General features: G+C 31.8%; 2 protein-coding genes across 2 annotated transcripts in view; both read right to left on the bottom strand.

The window, feature by feature from the left end:
• LOC127724644 (uncharacterized) overlaps positions 1 to 20,304 on the bottom strand; it is a 336,855-nt gene that overhangs the window by 57,283 nt on the left and 259,268 nt on the right. The gene's annotated exons all lie outside the window — the stretch shown is intronic.
• LOC127724734 (dnaJ homolog subfamily C member 8-like) overlaps positions 1 to 20,304 on the bottom strand; it is a 77,102-nt gene that overhangs the window by 47,087 nt on the left and 9,711 nt on the right. Inside the window, exons 2-4 of the mRNA XM_052231829.1 lie at positions 19,691 to 19,792; positions 15,892 to 15,948; positions 8,223 to 8,289 (exon numbers count right to left, since the gene is read on the bottom strand). Coding sequence (XP_052087789.1) covers positions 8,223 to 8,289; positions 15,892 to 15,948; positions 19,691 to 19,792 — 226 coding nt within the window. The remainder of the gene's footprint in view (positions 1 to 8,222; positions 8,290 to 15,891; positions 15,949 to 19,690; positions 19,793 to 20,304) is intronic.

Raw genomic sequence — 20,304 nt, 5'->3', positions numbered from 1 at the left:
CTTGGTACCATGAAGCCATTTAAGTGCCAAACCACTTTGACATTTTGTTATCATAACAATTATTTGATCATCATTGATATTTATTGAATAAATTTTAATTACAAAGTTGCTTCATATATTATAGTTCAATAAAAAATCAAAAAATTATTTTTAAAATTAGTGTTTTCTTGTTCAGAGAAAAATAATCTCAAAACTGAATTGACTTTTTGTCCTGTGACTTTTCGTCCCTGACTTTTTGTCCGTGACTTTTTGTCCTGTGACTTACTGTCCTACATTCTACTATAGTATTCAATCAGGAACAAAAATAGTCATTTAACATGTCAAAAAAAAGAAATCAGAAAGCAACTTTTTTATATAAAAAAAATATGTAGCCAATAGAATTATGTCTCGTGGAAAACGGATTTAAATGATTAATTTTTGATTGACCTACAAATACATTAATTGTGGAACCTTTGCATGAATTTCCTAAATGAACGTACATTATGTACAGTGTTGTCGAAATCACTATTTTTGCTGTCATGAAATATTGAATATGAATCTGTCATTATTTGTAGTTTTTTATAGACCAAATATCACAGACTCTGATTAAAAACAATGTGTATCATAAGTACAGTAAAATGCTCTGCTGAACTGTAGAATTTTAATGTTCTGTTTCATAGACCACAGAAGTACTGCAACATCCTTATCTTTACTCTTTCCTATCGGGTAGTGAAACTCGAGTTTGAAATTAGAAAGATTTAAAATTGTAGACAAGTTTTATCTGATCTTTTGTGGGTTTATGTTTCGGTGCAGTGCTATATGGGCTGTTATTTTCTTTTCATTTGTCATTTTTTTTATCTGTATTACATGACCTTGTACTTTTTGTATTGCCCCTTGACATCTGCTTCTGTTTAAACCTTTACCACTAATATATCATCTGGTTTAAATACAATAGTCTCTCATTCCCGGAATTTGTTATACAGGAATTCATTTTAATATCAGTTTTTTTATAAGCATATAAACTGCTTGGTCCATTCACACAATTTGTGTTTAGGACGGAATGCATCAATAGGTACATACATGTACCAGGTCACCAATATATAAGTACACGTTATGTGCTTTTGACCTCCACAAGAATTCTTAAACATTCATAGATGTGCAAAGAATATTTTTGTCGTTGGGTTGTTGTCTCATTGACATATACCTCACATTTCTGAATAGTCATAGCAGCTGTGCCTTTTCAATTTATTGCAGAAAATATTTGCATAAACATTTTTCAAAATAGGTGAGGTGAAACAGTGATCACAGAATGAGGACATGTTAAACTGAAACAACACAACACAACAGATAAATATAAACAAGCACCATTGCTAAAGGACTGAAACAAACATACATGTAGATGATGACTAATATGAGCGACTAGTAGTGTACAAGTGGAGTGAACATTTCTTGCTTCTTATTCTACACATTTTGTCATTTCATGTAAACAATAAAATATGTTATTTTCCGAGGAGAGGAAGGAATTTGTGAAACGAAATATTTTGCCTTTAGTACTGTCAAGTTATATATTCACAGGAGTGTTGTTGAATAAATGAACATTTTCCCTTTTTTTACATTATGCTACCTTTATGCTACAAAGGTAGCATTTCCATTCTCATGATGTACAAAGATATTATAGAGTGGCCTTCCAATGATAGTCATACATGTAAATCATTGTCTCATTGGCAATCATACTACATCATCATATTGTTATACATGTTTGAAAAATTATGTACATGTATACTTTGTAAGCGTAAAGAAGACAAATGAAGTTGAACACAAGATATTTATTTGCATTTTTTTCCTTTTTTGCAAGTGATGGTGACATCATTCACTTGCACAAAAATCGCATACACATGTACATCAAGTTTGGCATATGAACTATGATATTTGAACTACAATAATGTGGTGTTTTCACAGTCAGGATAAGCACATGTCATTTTCTCTCTTACAAAACCATTTTTTAGTATCACATTGATAGTAGTACATGTAATCAGTCCACTACATGACTGTGCAGTAACATTTGAAAAAAGTCATCACTAATAGTTGTTCCTGTCTGCCAGGGAATCTTTTTTTTCAATCAGAAAGGCTAGGGAGTCCTACATTCAGCACATGTATGATATTACATCTCTTGTATGCTGCACTGTTAGGTAAATTTGATCAACATCTTTGTTCTTTTATAACATGCAGGATCCTGTTAAAAAAAAATGCTGTCAGATACTGAATGTAAATATACATGAATATAAACTTGTAAATGTCATCAAAGTGGTGGAAATAATGAAAAAAACAATTTATATACACAAAACCGGTATGTCTTGGGAAAGTAATTCCTGTGATCAATGGTGATGGGTACAATTGTTCTTTAAAGATGGACAATTTTATAAACTTTAGCCATGGACAGGTGTCTGTCTTTATATTGAAGAGAATAAACATGGCCAACAGCTTGTGTAGTGATTTTTAATTGTAAATTGCATCAAAATGGGTGAAAATATGGAAAAAACAACTGTTATACACAAATCCAGTATGTAATAGGAAAGTAATTCATGTGCTAGGAACAATTATTCTCTAAAGATGGAAAAGTTTATTGACTGTAGACATGGACAGGGGCCTGTCTTTATATTGAAGAGAATGAAAATGGCCGACAGCTGGAATGGTCATTTTTAATTGTAAATTGCATCAAAGCTGGTGAAAATATGGAAAAAACAACTGTTATACACAAATCCAGTATGTCATAAGAAAGTAATTCATGTGCTGGGAACAATTATTCTCTAAAGATGGAAAAGTTTATTGACTGTAGACATGGACAGGGGCCTGTCTTTATATTGAAGAGAATGATAATGGCCGACAGCTTGAATGGTCATTTTTAATTGTAAATTGCATCAAAGCTGGTGAAAATATGGAAAAAACAACTGTTATACACAAATCCAGTATGTCATAAGAAAGTAATTCATGTGCTGGGAATAATTATTCTCTAAAGATGGAAAAGTTTATTGACTGTAGACATGGACAGGGGCCTGTCATTATATTGAAGAGAATGAAAATGGCCGACAGCTTGAATGGTCATTTTTAATTGTAAATTGCATCAAAGTGGGTGAAAATATGGAAAAAACAACTGTTATACACAAATCCAGTATGTCATAAGAAAGTAATTCATGTGCTGGCAATAATTATTCTCTAAAGATGGAAAAGTTTATTGACTGTAGACATGGACAGGGGCCTGTCTTTATATTTAAAAAATTGAACGTGACCGACAGCGAGAATACTGAATTTTAATTGTAATATTGCATCAAAGTGGGTGATTTAATGAAAAATTCAACATACTTACACAAAACCAGTATGTCTTGGGAAAAGTGATTCATCTCTTAAATGGTTTTATTCCTTTTCGAATGAAAAGGTTTTAATATAAATACGTCCGTGTAAAAAAATTTCATAGCGTCCATGTCGGCCAAGCTTTCCTCTTATTATTGACCACAATAAAACGTTAATCGTCACAATATTTTAACTAACAATTACTTCAAACTGAATAAAACAAGATAAATAATTTACGAAATTGAAATATATACTTACATTATGCTGTTTTGAAATGCTTGATGTAAAATAAAAATCGAAGCGGTGGTGAACTTGTCATGATCAGATACAAAATGGCGATCTCGTTAAAGTCTCGTGTGATGCATGTTTTTAATTGGATTTCGCTGACCACTGTTACAGTTGCCAATCTCTGTGTATATATGTCTTGGTAATACACCAACATACAAAACAACCTGTTTTTTTGCATGATAAATATATAATAAAGATAGCTGAAAAGTTTGATAAAAAACCAAGCTGATTTGAAAAAGGTTATGAAATTTTAAAAAAAGACACCTTTTTTTGTTAAAACAAGAATTTAATATTATGAACTTTCATAACAATCCTTGATAACCTTTTAAAAAAGGAAATGTGTTCCAAAGTTACAGTAAAAATGTATTTAAATCATATCTAAAAATAATTTTTGTCAAATTTAAAGACATGGCATACAAGAACCTCTTTAATATGGTTTAATTACCTCAGTACAAGTGAGTTTTACAGGTAAAAAGAAAGCCCTACTTTCTTAAACTCGTGTATTACTTATCTAGTGAATTCAAAAAGCCCTGCGATTTAATTTTAACAGGATGTTGCAATTTTGAATGAATGTTATTTAGAATTTAATACTCTCTGGTAGGTGTGATCTTTTAAATAAGTTTCCCCAAGCAGGAGGTATTGCTTTATACATCACCACTAATCAGAAGAAATATTTTAATAATTTCTTTAAAGTTTGATCCCTTTTTGATATATTCATATTATATATATAAAAAAAAGATAAAACATTTAAGAAATTATATAACTATATCATATATACTTTATCCCAAATTATAATAAAAGATATATTTCAAATATCCTAGCTTTTTTTATCTAGATTAATTTGAATCTTAAATTTAACAGCAATACACCAAACTACATAACAACCTGGGATTCAGTAAGATCAATATATTACTAAGATAGTTGTATAGTTTGATGAAAATCCAAGTTGATTTGAAAAAGTTATTAAAAGAGTTAAAGTGTACTATCTGAATATAGTCCTAACTCCAAATTCTAGCTTTTTTACCTAGATTTAATTTAATCCTTAAATTTGACAGCAATACACCAAACTACATAATGACCTATGATTCAGTAAGATCAGTATATTACTAAGATAGCTGTATAGTTTGATGAAAATCCTAGTTGATTTGAAAAAGTTATAAAAAAAATTAAAGTGTACTATCTGAATTTTGTCCGAAATTGCAAATCCTAGCTTTTTTTACCTAGGTTAATTTGAATCTTAAATTTAACAGCAATACACCAAACTACATAACAACCTGGGATTCAGTAAGATCAATATATTACTAAGATAGTTGTATAGTTTGATGAAAATCCAAGTTGATTTGAAAAAGTTATTAAAAGAATTAAAGTGTACTATCTGAATATAGTCCTAACTGCAAATTCTAGCTTTTTTACCTAGATTAATTTAATTCTTAAATTTGACAGCAATACACCAAACTACATAATGACCTGTGATTCAGTAAGATCAATATATTACCAAGGTAGCTGTAAAGTTTGATGAAAATCCTAGTTGATTTGAAAAAGTTATAAAAAAAATTAAAGTGTACTGTCTGAATTTTGTCCGAAATTGCAAATTCTTGCTTTTTTTACCTAGGTTAATTTGAATCTTAAATTTAACAGCAATACACCAAACTACATAACAACCTTAGATTCAGTAAGATCAATATATTACTAAGACAGTTGTATAGTTTGATGAAAATCCAAGTTGATTTGAAAAAGTTATTAAAAGAATTAAAGTGTTCTATCTGAATATAGTCCTAACTGCAAATTCTAGCTTTTTTACCTAGATTAATTTAATTCTTAAATTTGACAGCAATACACCAAACTACATAATGACCTGTGATTCAGTAAGATCAATATATTACTAAGATAGCTGTATAGTTTGATGAAAATCCTAGTTGATTTGAAAAAGTTATAAAAAAAATTAAAGTGTACTGTCTGAATTTTGTCTGAACTGCAAATCCTAGCTTTTTTTACCTAGATTAATTTAAATCTTAAATTTGACAGCAATACATCAAACAACATAATGACCTGGGATTCAGTAAGATCAATATATTACTAAGATAGCTTCATAGTTTGATGAAAATCCAAGTTGATTTGAAAAAGTTATTAAAAGAGTTAAAGTGTACTATGTGAATATAGTCCTAACTGCAAATTCTAGCTTTTTTACCTAGATTTAATTTAATCCTTAAATTTGACAGCAATACACCAAACTACATAATGACCTATGATTCAGTAAGATCAATATATTACTAAGATAGCTGTATAGTTTGATGAAAATCCTAGTTGATTTGAAAAAGTTATAAAAAAAATTAAAGTGTACTATCTGAATTTTGTCCGAAATTGCAAATCCTAGCTTTTTTTACCTAGGTTAATTTGAATCTTAAATTTAACAGCAATACACCAAACTACATAACAACCTGGGATTCAGTAAGATCAATATATTACTAAGATAGTTGTATAGTTTGATGAAAATCCAAGTTGATTTGAAAAAGTTATTAAAAGAATTAAAGTGTACTATCTGAATATAGTCCTAACTGCAAATTCTAGCTTTTTTACCTAGATTAATTTAATTCTTAAATTTGACAGCAATACACCAAACTACATAATGACCTGTGATTCAGTAAGATCAATATATTACCAAGGTAGCTGTAAAGTTTGATGAAAATCCTAGTTGATTTGAAAAAGTTATAAAAAAAATTAAAGTGTACTGTCTGAATTTTGTCCGAAATTGCAAATTCTTGCTTTTTTTACCTAGGTTAATTTGAATCTTAAATTTAACAGCAATACACCAAACTACATAACAACCTGGGATTCAGTAAGATCAATATATTACTAAGACAGTTGTATAGTTTGATGAAAATCCAAGTTGATTTGAAAAAGTTATTAAAAGAATTAAAGTGTTCTATCTGAATATAGTCCTAACTGCAAATTCTAGCTTTTTTACCTAGATTAATTTAATTCTTAAATTTGACAGCAATACACCAAACTACATAATGACCTGTGATTCAGTAAGATCAATATATTACTAAGATAGCTGTATAGTTTGATGAAAATCCTAGTTGATTTGAAAAAGTTATAAAAAAAATTAAAGTGTACTGTCTGAATTTTGTCTGAACTGCAAATCCTAGCTTTTTTTACCTAGATTAATTTAAATCTTAAATTTGACAGCAATACATCAAACAACATAATAACCTGGGATTCAGTAAGATCAATATATTACTAAGATAGCTTCATAGTTTGATGAAAATCCAAGTTGATTTGAAAAAGTTATTAAAAGAGTTAAAGTGTACTATCTGAATATAGTCCTAACTGCAAATTCTAGCTTTTTTACCTAGATTTAATTTAATCCTTAAATTTGACAGCAATACACCAAACTACATAATGACCTGTGATTCAGTAAGATCAATATATTACTAAGATAGCTGTATAGTTTGATGAAAATCCAAGTTGATTTGAAAAAGTTATAAAAAAAATTAAAGTGTACTGTCTGAATTTTGTCTGAACTGCAAATCCTAGCTTTTTTTACCTAGATTAATTTAAATCTTAAATTTGACAGCAATACATCAAACAACATAATGACCTGGGATTCAGTAAGATCAATACATTACTAAGATAGCTTCATAGTTTGATGAAAATCCAAGTTGATTTGAAAAAGTTATAAAAAAAATAAAGATGCCTATCTGAATTTAATCTTTTTTTTTTACCTATTAATTAAATTCTTTCATTTCACAGCAATGAAATAGATTGGTAGTTTGTAAGATCTATATATAATTTAGTTAGATGAGCTGATTTACACCAGTGAAGACTAAATTTGAAGGTCCAGATTAGTCGAGACAGGTCGAGACTGGTTGAGACTGAGTCGAGACTGGTTAAGACAGGTCGAGACTGGTCGAGCCTTGGTCGAGACCATTTCAGACTACACCAAGATCATCAAGTACTGAATCAGGCTAATTAAGAAAAGTCGAGACCTAGTAGAGTACAATTAAGTACAGTTAAGTACTGTCGAGACAATGTCGAGACTAGTCGAGTAAAATGTGTGCTCGACTTTACTGGTCGAGCACAAAAACTGGTCTTTTTAGACTCGGAGCAGTTTGTAGTGTGTGTGATTTGTGAAAAATTGCCTTAAATCTAAGGGTCAAAGTTCCGTACATGTATATGGAATGACAAAGTAAAAAAATAAATAAAAAGGAAGCTTTTCTTCTGTCAATTCCATGGTTGGTTTAAAGTTATATGACAATTGGTTAAAGCAAATTGTAGTTATCCTACGAAGTTTTAACGGACAGACATTAGTATACCATAAAACATTGCGTCTTCGTCAAGTATATAAAAATTCCTCAAACAATTCCATAATAGCAGGTGCATATGAGCAATCTTCCTGTAAAATGTCAGAGGTCTGGGTTGAAAATTGTTGTTGATTACACAAATTAGGTACCCACTTTCCCTGCTGATCGCCTGCCCAACATCACCATACTATAAACTGGTTTTGGTTTTCATCCAATCTGCCAAATATTAAATATTATTTAATTAAGGCTTTTTTTTCTGTATCAATTTAGTTTTAAGAGGCATCTCTATAAATGATTAGTTACCTTCAAATGATTTCTGTGATCGATCTGGATCAGCTTGGTTCTTGTCAGGATGGACTAATATTGACAACTGAAACAAATGAAATAAAACAAGAATGTTTCCATAGTACATGGATGCCCCACTCTCACTATCATTTTCTATGTTCAGTGGACCGTGAAATTGGGATAAAAACTCTAATTTGGCATTAAAATTAGAAAGATCATATCATAGGGAACATGTGTACTAAGTTTCAAGTTGATTGGACTTCAACTTCATCAAAAACTACCTTGACCAAAAACTTTAACCTGAAGCGGGACAGACGGACGGACGAACAGACGGAGGGACGAACAAATGGACGCACAGACTGAAAAACATAATGCCCCTCTACTATCGTAGGTGGGGCATAAAAAATGTTTAATCAAATTCTCGGTTTAAAATAGTTTTATAACCTCCGACAGTAAAATTACAAATAATTTAGTCTATTTTTTAGTCAAATAATAGAGCAATTTTAACTAATTTTTTCTTAATCTTTCTTAAATAAAAAATTTGTAAGGGGTTTCGCAGAACCATGTGTCTTGCCTGCCATTGCTGCTGTCAGTGTAATGTTGGCTGAAAAAGTGAGTCCATTTATCAGTAAAATACAGAATTTAAAAAAATAAATGGGGAATGTGTCCATGGGACACAAATGATGCCCCGTATGCATATAACGTTAAAAAGGAACATAACTCAGTAAAAACAGCAAAAGTGACTCTACCCAAATTCGAACTTGATCTGAGTTTTGTGGTAATAAGCATTATGTATAAGTTTCATAACATTTGGTTGAGGCTAACTTAAGTTAGAGAACGGAAACAAAAAACAGCAATTTTTCCATTTGTAAAGGGGCCACTGTCCCAGGTTATGGGGAGGGTTGACGCTTTCAAACTAGTTTAACCCCGCCACATTCTGTATGTGCCTGTCCCAAGTCAGGAACCTGTAATTCAGTGGTTGTCGTTTGTTGCTGTGTAACATATTTGTTTTTTCGTTCATTAATTTGTACATAAATTAGGCCGTTAGTTTTCTCGTTTGAATTGTTTTACATTTATCATTTCGGGGCCTTTTATAGCCTACTGTGCGGTATGGGCTTTGCTCATTGTTGAATGCTGTACGGTGACCTATAGTTGTTAAATTCTGTGTCGCTTGGTCTCTTGTGGAGAGTTGTCTCATTGGCAATCATACCACATCTTCTTTTTATAATAACTCTAGAAAGGTAAAAGTAAAGCCACCTAAATTCAACTTTGTTTTGTGGTAATAATTATTGTGTATAAGTTTCATAACATTTGGTTGAGGCAAACTAAACTTAGAGAACGGAAACCAAGATGGACAGACGTTCAGACGGTTAAGGGTAAAACTTAATGCCCCCTCCGCTACGGCAGGGGCATAAAAATCTAACTTTTTCTTTAGATGCTATTTCATGGTCTTAAAGATAACCTTCTGTCCAAGTTTCATAGCAATCCATGAAGGTTTAAAAATTCATCATGTCAAAAAAATTTAATTCCAGACTGTCTGTAAATGTTAACTGTAAAAAACTAAGTCCATCTATCATAAAAATTCTGAAAATGAAAAAAATATATTTTCAAAAGTTTGCTTCAGACATTATCTCTGAATCGACAAAAAGCTTCTGCCAAAGTTTCATAAAATTCTATGAAGGTTTGATAAAGTAATTGATGTGTTTCAAATTTTAATCCAGACTGTATCTCTATTTGTTAAATTTAAAAAAAACCAAGTCCATTTATCAGTTAAATACGGAAAAATTAAAATAAAAATATTTTTAAAATTTTGCTCTGAATACTGTATTTTGGTCATAGCTAAGCTTCAGTCTAAATTTCCCCAAATTCCATGAAGGGTTGACAAAGTCATTGATGACTGAAAAACTTTAACATCAGACTAAATCTGAATGTTAACTGTAAACAAGAGTGCACACGCTGACCTTGACCGTAATAGTTCAGCGATCATCAGAAAGTTTGCCTACTTAGGTCAGTTTATCTAATACTATAAGTTAAAGGTCAGCAACAGTTGTGTAATAAGAATTCATAGATTGTCTGTGGATTTTAGTCCCTTCTGGTTTTTAATAATCTCAAACTTTTTTAATTTTTGGCTTCCAAACTTAACATCATGAGCTTATTTTCAGTTTTTCCAGAAAAAATTGTTGTGTACAAGTAAACCATTTAATTTTTTACTACCACTAGGTTAATACTGCTGTTGTTTGACTATTAAACCCCAAGGGTGACATCTGCTGAGTAGCCTGAAGTAGTGGACTGGTATTGGCATGATTTAAAAGAATATTATTTGTCTGTAAATTTCAAATTTAGATTATAAAATTATGATTTGCATATGATTTGCATATCAACAATTACTTGAATTTAATTGGTTTGTTAGAACTTTTTCCTTGGTTTTTACTTCGAAACTACTTTCATAACCTATGTAAACACTATGTCAATTTCACAGTGATATATTCATGCGAGTAACACATACATGGGATACTAGGGTTTCAAGAAAATTGAAAATGACAAAAACAAGAGTGCACACGCCGAAATGTCTCACCTGCTTTACTGACCATTGGTATTATGTTGGAATTCTTAAAGATAATGGTTTTACTAAAAGTATTACATAAACTTAATATTTTTAAAGATCTATGACAATGAGGACAAGGTCAGATAAATCCTCTCAGACAGACATTGCACCTTACAATAATTATTCCATACACCAAATATATTTGACCTATTGCTTATATTTTTAGAAAAACACACCAAAACACAAAAACTTAACATTAACCAAAAAACCATGAAAATGAGGTTAAGGTCAGATGAAACCTGCCAAACTGACATGTACACCTAATAATCATTATAGATACAAAATATAGTTGACCTTCTGCTTTAAGAATCTGAGACACAGAACCAATCACATAACTTTAACCTTGATCACTGATCCATGAAATGAGGTTGAGGTCCAATAAACCCTGTCTGATAATATTTTATGGATTGGTCAGTATTTGTCGCAAGGCTTATATCTTTTGAATTTGAGATTTGTATACAGTGCAGCTAATTTTGGTAAAGATTTCACACCCTACCACACTATGAATGTGTGATAGTTTTCAAATTGAACAGTTTTGCCCAACGCGTTACTCAGATAATCTTTCGACAGATTAACCAGTTAACCAGTAGTTTAGTTGATGGTTGAAGGCCTTATTTACAGTACTCTACAAATGAATGATTTTATGATATGATGAATTGAACTTTATCTTTAGGCATTATAAAGCTTGGCTATGAGCATTCCTGGTAAAGTTTTACTTTTAATAATCCCATAATACTATATCTAATATGGCATTTGTAATAACTTTAGATTGTGAAGATGAAAATCTTCTTGATGTCAGCGAATTGACAAAGTCTGAAACCAGTGATTGTTTCATTTATTCTGGTGTCTCAGAAAACTCTGTGGAGCGTTTCAATTTGAGGTGATTAAGCATGTTACTCATACCCCGCAGTATATATTGAATTCATTTACATAATTTGCATTTCACCATTTTTGAGTCAGCATTCCGTTTAACAGTTAACGTATGACATAGCCTTGGACGATAGAAGTGTCATATTCATATGTAGGTCTAAGCAATATCGCATGTAAATCAAAGTGAAATAATGAAGTAAATTGTACAAGAGTGCACACGCTGAAATGTCTCGCCTTCTTTACTAATCATTGATATTATGTTGATAGTCCTAAATATAAAGCTTTATTACAACTGTCACATAAACTTAACATTAACCAAGTAAACTAAACATTGACCAATGAACTATGAAAATGAGGTCAAGGTCAGATGAACCATGCTAGGCAGGCATGTACAGCTAAAAATTCTTCCATACAACAAATAGTTGACCTATTGCTTATAGTTTAAGAAAAACAGACCAAAACACAAAAGCTTGAATCTTGAAAATGGGGTCAAGGTCAAATAAAACCTGCGTGACTGACATATAGATCATAAAATATTTCCATACACCAAATATAGTTGAACTATTGCATATAGTATTAGAAAAAAAGACCAAAACTCAAAAACTTAACTTTGACCACTGAACCATGAAAATGAGGTCAAGGTCAGATGACACCTGCCAGCTAGACATGTACACCTTACAATCATTCCATACACCAAATATAGTAGACCTATTGCATACAGTATAAGAAAAACAGACCAAAACACAAAAACTTAACTATAACCACTGAACCATGAAAATGAGGTCAAGGTCAGATGACACCTGCCAGTTGGACATGTACACCTTACAGTCCTTCCATACACCGAATATACTAGACCTATTGCTTATAGTATCTGAGATATGGACTTGACCACCAAAACTTAACCTTGTTCACTGATCAATGAAATGAGGTCGAGGTCAAGTGAAAACTGTCTCACAGGCATGAGGACCTTGCAAGGTACGCACATACCAAATATAGTTATCCTATTACTTATAATAAGAGAGAATTTAACATTACAAAAAATCTTAACTTTTTTTTCAAGTAGTCACTGAACCATGAAAATGAGGTCAAGGACATTGGACATGTGACTGACGAAAACTTTGTAACATGAGGCATCCATATACAAAGTATGAAGCATCCAGATCTTCCACCTTCTAAAATATAAAGCTTTTAAGAAGTTAGCTAACGCCGCCGCGCCACCGCCGGATCACTATCCCTATGTCGAGCTTTCTGCAACAAAAGTCGCAGGCTCGACAAAAATTAAATCAGCTTACATTCTCAATTCTACAACTGTTCAAAATACATGTATGCTAATTATGTTTACTTTAGATCTTGCCCCGAGCTGATCAAAAAGTTATCTTTTTTTTTTAAATTGGAATGTTTTCAAAGTTAACAATAGTAATCAATATACTGGACAATTAATTTGTTACATTAAGTAACAGGACGATGATTTTAAAATTCAACAAAACATATTAATGATATCAATACACATTTATATCATTCCTATTAAATTTGAAAAAAAGATCCGCTTAACCGGTTAGGGTTTTTGGTATTGGATATTCGGTTCTTCTGAGGGTTAACCCACTAACCGTTGACAACACTAGTTTTTATACATTTACATGTATCTCACTTCCCTATTTGTATTTTGTCAACTGTTATATATGTACAATGCAGCTTTAAGGGTTACTTTATAAGACTAAAATATTGTTGTTACCATTTATCAGTCTCTGTGCCCAATACATTAGGAATTATAATATAAATATCATATACATAGAGCAGAGTTATTTGATAACAAGAATTATCCCTGGGGTGTAAACGTTGCAACTTTACCCTTAAGTTTATAAAAGAAAAAGAGTTCCAATGTCCCCTGCGTTGCACATATTTCATCTATCCAAGGGCAATAACTAAAATAAATGTGGATTGTGTCCATGCATGGACACAGATGATGCCCCCCCCCCCTTGCATATCATATAAAGATATAAAGGACATAACTGAAGAACGGTAAAAGCGACTCTTCCTAAATTTGTACTTGATCCGAGTTTTGTGGTAATAAGTATTGTGTATAAGTCTCATAACATTTGGTTGAGGTAAACTAAAGTTAGAGAACGGAAACAAATAATTCAGCAATTTTTTTTTTGTTTATAAAGGGGAATAACTCAAGAACAGTAAAAGTGACACCACCCAATTTCTAACTAGATCTGTATTAAGTGGTAATAAGCATTGTGTATAAGTTTCATAACATTTGGTTGAGGCAAACTAATGTTAGAGAATGGAAGCGGAAAATTCATCAATTTTTATGTTTATAAAGGGGCATAACTAAAGAACTGTAAAAGTGACACCACCCAATTACAAACTTGATCTGTATTATGTGGTAATAAGCATTGTGTATAAGTCTCATAATATTTGGTTGAGGCAAACTAAAGTAAGAGAACGGAAACAAATTAAACTGAGTTTTGTGGTAAAAAGCATTATATACATTTCATTACATTAATTTAAGACAAACTAAAGTTAGAGAACGGAAACGAAAAATTCAGCAATTTTTTCATTTGTAAATGGGCATAACTCTAGAACAGTAATCAAAGTGCTTGTAAGCACTGCATGGTTAAGAATGCTTTAATTTATCAGTAGGAAGTAAAATTGAATATTGCATTGTATAAAGCATTGGTTGTAGTTGATTCAACTACCATTATGCACAAAGAAAGATAATTCCAATTTTCAAAGAAGACTTTAAAATATTTTTAGAAATGAAGGGTAAAAATTGCTTTAATTTATCAGTAGAAGGTAAAATTAAACATTGCATTGTATAAAGCATTGATTGTAGTTGATTCAACTATAATCATGGACAAAGAAAGATAACTCCAATTTTAAAAAAACATATTTAGAAAAAAAAATGAAAAATTCAGCAATTTTTTCCATTTGTAAAGGGCATTACTCTAGAACCGTAAAAGTGACGGCACCAACATTCAAACTTGATCTGTATATTGTGGTAATAAGCATTGTGTATAAGTTTTCTAACATTTGGTTGAGGCAAACTTAAGTTAGAGAACAGAAACGAAAAATTTAGCAATTTTTCCATTTGTAAAGGGGCATACCTCTTGAACGGTAAAAGTGACACCACCAAAATTCAAACTTGATCTGTATTTAGTGGTAATAAGCATTGTAAATAAGTTTCATAACATTTGGTTGAGGCAAACTAAAGTTAGAGAACGGAAACCAACTTTGGGACGTACAGACATATGAAGGCTTCAGAGCAAATGCAATGCGATTTCCTTTAAAAATATTTGATCAGCACTTATTTTAGAAAGTGTCAAAGACATTGCTGATATAAACCTATGATATGAGTTTCATAAAATTCTGGTAAGAATTGTACACATGAGAGCACTTATTTTCAAACTCGTCCAAGACATTGCTAATATAAACCTATGATATAAGTTTCATAAAAATCTGGCAAGAATTGTACACATGAGAGCGCTAACGATGCAATTTTCCATCTAATTAATGTTCCCAAGGGACATAACTCTTAAAAATAATTGATCAGCACCAATTTTCAAATTTGTCTGAGAAATTGATGATATAAACCTATAATATAAATTTCATTAAAACCTGGCAAGAATTGTACACATAAGTGCTTACAATACAATTTTCCATATAAATCAATATTTCCAAGGGCATAACACTTTTAAAAATAATTGATCGGCACTGATTTTCAAACTCATCCAAGACATTGCTAATATAAACCTATGATATAAGTTTCATAAAAATCTGGCAAGAATTGTACACATGAGAGCCCTAACAATTAAATTTTCCATCTAATTAATGTTCCCAAGGGACATAACTCTTAAAAATAATTGATCGGCACCAATTTTCAAATTTGTCTGAGAAATTGGCGATATAAACCTATAATATAAATTTCATTAAAATCTGGCAAGAATTGTACACATGAGTGCTAACAATGCAATTTTCCATATAATCAATATTTCCAAGGGGCATAACACTTTTAAAAATAATTGAACGGCACTATTTTCAAACTCATCCAAGACATTGCTGATATAAACCTATGATATAAGTTTCATAAAAATCTGGCAAGAACTGTAAACCTGAGAGCGCTAACAAGACCGGACGGATGGACACCCGATATTTCTATGTCCCCTGCAATGCGTTTCGTGGGGGACAATAAATCACTTATACAATTACCTGTCTGTATTTCTTCTTGACATCAGCCATAGTACAATCAGGGTCAATTTGAAGAACCTTCAATAAAATAACATTAACAATAAACAAATATGCACATGCTGAAATGTGTGTAATATAAAGGTTTTACTATATAGTTTCAAATAAAATTAACATTATCAATGATAAATGTAAATGAGTTCAATGTCAGATGAACCATGCTAGACAGACATGTACACCATGCAATCATTCCATACACCAAATATAGTTGACCTATTGCTTACAGCATCTGAAAAACAAACATAACCATGAAAACTTTACATCAACTTATGAACCATGAAAATGAGGTCAAGGTCAGATGAACCCTGCCAGACAGACATGTACACCTTACTATCATTCCATACACAAAATATAAATGACCTATTGCTTAAAGTCTTTGAGGAGTTGTGATGATAAGGTAGGAGCTGGACAGGGCCAAAATTATTAAGTTTAATGGGGCATTTCTCTAAAAATAATCAAATTTACATGAATATACCTACCCACATGTACAACTGCATATTAGGATCTAACAATGTACCACTTCCATGTAGATATGATACAAGAGTGCACATGCTGAAATGTCTCTCCTGCTTTACAGACCATTGATTTTATGTTGAAAGTCTTAAAGATAAAGGTTTTACTAAAAGTATCACATAAACTTAACATTTTCAAAGATCTATGAAAATGAGGTCAAGGTCAGATAAATCCTGTCAGACAGACATATACACCTTACACAATTTTTTTAAACACCAAATATAGTTGACCTTTTGCTTATGGTAATTGAACAAGAGTGCACACGCTGAAATGTCTCACCTACTATACTGACCATTGATTTTATGTTGATAGTCCTAAATATAAAGTTTTACTACAAGTATCACAGTAACATTTATGATCCAAGAAAATGAGGTCAAGATCAGATAAACCAAGCCGGAAGTACATGTACACCTTTAATACAATCATTTCATACACCGAATAAAGATGAACTATTGCTTATAGTATAAAAGAAACAGACCAAACCATGGAAATTTTATATTGACCAATGAACCATGAAAATGAGGTCAAGGTCAGATGAACCCTGCCAGACAGACATGTACACCTTAAAATTATTCCATGCATCAAATATAGTTGACCTATTGCTTAAAGTATCTAAGAAACAAAGTTAGCCAGGAAAACTGACCATTGACCAATAAACCATGAAAATGAGGTGAAGGTCAGATGATACCTGCCAGACAGACATATACACCTTACAATCATTCAATACACCAAATACACCTATTGCTTATAGTATCTGAGATATGGACTTGACCACGAAAACTTAACCTTGTTCACTGATCCATGAAATGAGGTGGAGGTCAAGTGAAAACTGTCCGACAAGCATGAGGACCTTGTAAGGTACGCATATACCAAATATAATTATCTTATTACTCATGATAAGAGAGAAATTAACATTATAAAAAATCTTAACTTTTTTTTCAAGCAGTTGCTGAACCATGAAAATGAGGTCAAGGACAATGGACATAATGACAGATGGAAACTTCGCCACATAAGGTATCTGCATACAAGATATGAAGCATCCAGGTCTTCTACCTTCTGAAATATAAAGCTTTATACAAATAGTTTACGCTGCTGCCGCCACTGGATAGTAATACCTAAGTCTCACATACTGAGACTTTCGTCACAGGCGAAACAAAAGCCATGAAGGAGAAGTTGTGATGAAAGGGTAGGTGCTGGACAGGACAATATTTTACTTCAAAGAGGCATGTCTCTAGGAAAACTGAATGACTGGAACTCAATAAAGGATTCTATCAAGATGCACATCTAAAGATAAGAATCTAACAATAACCAAGTTTTAAGTAGATACAATAAAATATGTAGAAGTTGCAATGACAAGGTCAGAACTGGACAGGGCCAAAAATATCTAATTTGAAATGGGTATAACTCTAAAAATGATTCAATCAACAGGAACATCCTAGCCATATGCATATCTGTATAAGAATATAACAATGTGCTAAGTTTCATGTGGATATGATAAACTATGTATGATGAGTTATGATGACAAGGTCAGTTCTGATAGGGATATCATTGTATAACATAGCTAGGGTCAACATTTCTATGGTAAAAGGGGCATAATTCTGGAAAACTTGACAAATTCAATTATTCTTCAAATGGTGGTGTTTGCATATCATGATCAATTATTCTACAAAGTTTTTTGGGGAATCAAACAAAAGATAATAAAATGCTCCGCTGGGCGCAGCTTGATACAACCGCAGAGGTCGAACCCTGAACAGTTGGGGCAAGTATGGACACTACATTCAAGCTTGATACAGCACTGAATTTGGATTGTGATTTAATATTTGACACAGCATAGGTTTCTGACACAGAATGAATGTGGTCTAAGAACTTAAAATTTTTTAATTTACCTATTCAAACCATATCATTATTATTTGCTTTTATATATAAATCAGAAATAACCAATTTAAAATGGAAAATTTTAAAGAAAAAAAAAATCCCTCCCCTAAATTTTTTGAACCCTTTTATGATTCATCACCCCCAAACTCAATCACAGCATTCCCTTTGTGGAATGGTACCTTGCAGTACAATTTCAAAGAGATCCATACACTTGAACACAAGTAATTGTCTGGAAACTAGAAAAATGTTATTTTTGGCCCCTTTTTGGCCCCAAATTCCTAACCGTTTAGGGCAATTACCCTCAAACTCAATTCCAGCTTTCCCTTTATGATATGGAACCTTGTACTTCAATTTAAGAAAGATCCATACACTTACACACAAGTTATTATCTTGAAACTAGAAAAATTCTTGTTTTTTGCCCCTTTTTTGGCCCCTAATTCCTAAAATTTTGAGGCAATTACCCCCAAAATCAATCCCAGCATTCCCTTTGTGATATGGAACCTTGTGGTACAATGTCAGAGAGATCCATACACTAACACACAAGTTATGTCTGGAAGTTACAAAAATGCCTTTTTTTTTGCCCCTTATTGGCCCCTAATTCCTTAACTGTTGGTACCATAACCCCCCAAAATCCATCCCAACCTTCCTTTTGTGGTATTGAACCTTAAATTTCATGGAGATCCATTCACTTAAACTAAAGTTAGAGTGCGAAAACCAATGTGTCTTCGGACGACGACGACGCCAACGTCATACCAATATACGACCAAAAATTTTTTAATTTTTGCGGTCGTATAAAAAGTAAGTCAGAACATATGGGCTGTTTCCTTTCTTCCCACCTAACTTTGTTTGTGGGGGGTATAAAGTCAAGCCAGCTTGACATAAACTGTAAATTCATGTTGAAATTATCTATCAATCCATTGGGAATGTGGCTCTTGGGAGTTAATAAATGCTCAAAGTCTACTGGTACAGAACATGTCAGTTTATAATCTCTTTACTGTATGGGCTTGAGACTAACTCAAGTTATCTACAAAATCAGCAATGTGTGCAAGTTATGAATATATGTATTTCATTGTATGTTTTAGTTTGTGAGGTAATACCGGTAGTTGGATTTCCTTCATCGATAAAACTCACTGTCATGAATACTAGTTTTCAGACTTCATTACAAAAACAAGCATCATTTAAACCAAAATGAAAAGACCTCTTAAATAGTTAATGTTTTTTTGTACTGCTGGGTTACTGTCTGAATGATGTATAACCCCAACCTCTTGTTTTATCTTGTAAGAAATCCAACCTTTTTTTTCACCATTTTTCTACATTCATTGTTTTTCTACATGGAAGGATTTTTTCCATTCAGCTGAAACTTTAAATACTATACCTCAAATGGGTTTAGATTAAAATATGTTGAGCCAGGTCTGTGAAGTCTGTCTATCTGTTGCTTTGATGTCAACACTGAGTCAACTTGTTCTATGGCTTTTACCTGAAGATGAAGAAAATTGTAACATGATACAGAATTTTCAGAAGTCAACTGAAACAACATTCCAATAGGATCTGTGAATAATGATGCCTGCATGTGTGCTGCTATGTAATCAGTCAGCACCAAAACATTTTTCTGTTTTTTTTCAATTTTACCTGTGAATTTTTCTTTCGACTGAAAATCAAAATGTACTTTTTACTTTTTTGTGGCAGATATTTCAAATTATACAATAGGGGCAATTGTCTATACAGGGTATAGCAAAGTCAAGAATTACTAAGAGCTTTATGGTTTCAATGTTTTTTATGTTGACAATTTTTGTTTGCTATATAATTGCAGTTAGTGTATTTTTAGTTTTTAATGACTATAACAAAAGTAATGGAGCTATAATGATTTATTATCTATCTTTAAAAGCATATTGATTTCAATAATCAATTATGTTTTCATTAACAAAAATTGATATATATTGAGTAACAATTAATTTGACATATATTTTTTATTCAGGTATTGTTTTGTGA

The sequence above is a fragment of the Mytilus californianus genome, unplaced genomic scaffold (assembly GCF_021869535.1).
Source record: "Mytilus californianus isolate M0D057914Y unplaced genomic scaffold, xbMytCali1.0.p SCAF_14, whole genome shotgun sequence".
NCBI lineage: Eukaryota > Metazoa > Mollusca > Bivalvia > Mytilida > Mytilidae > Mytilus > Mytilus californianus.
This window is presented reverse-complemented; position numbering and strand designations above follow the sequence as displayed.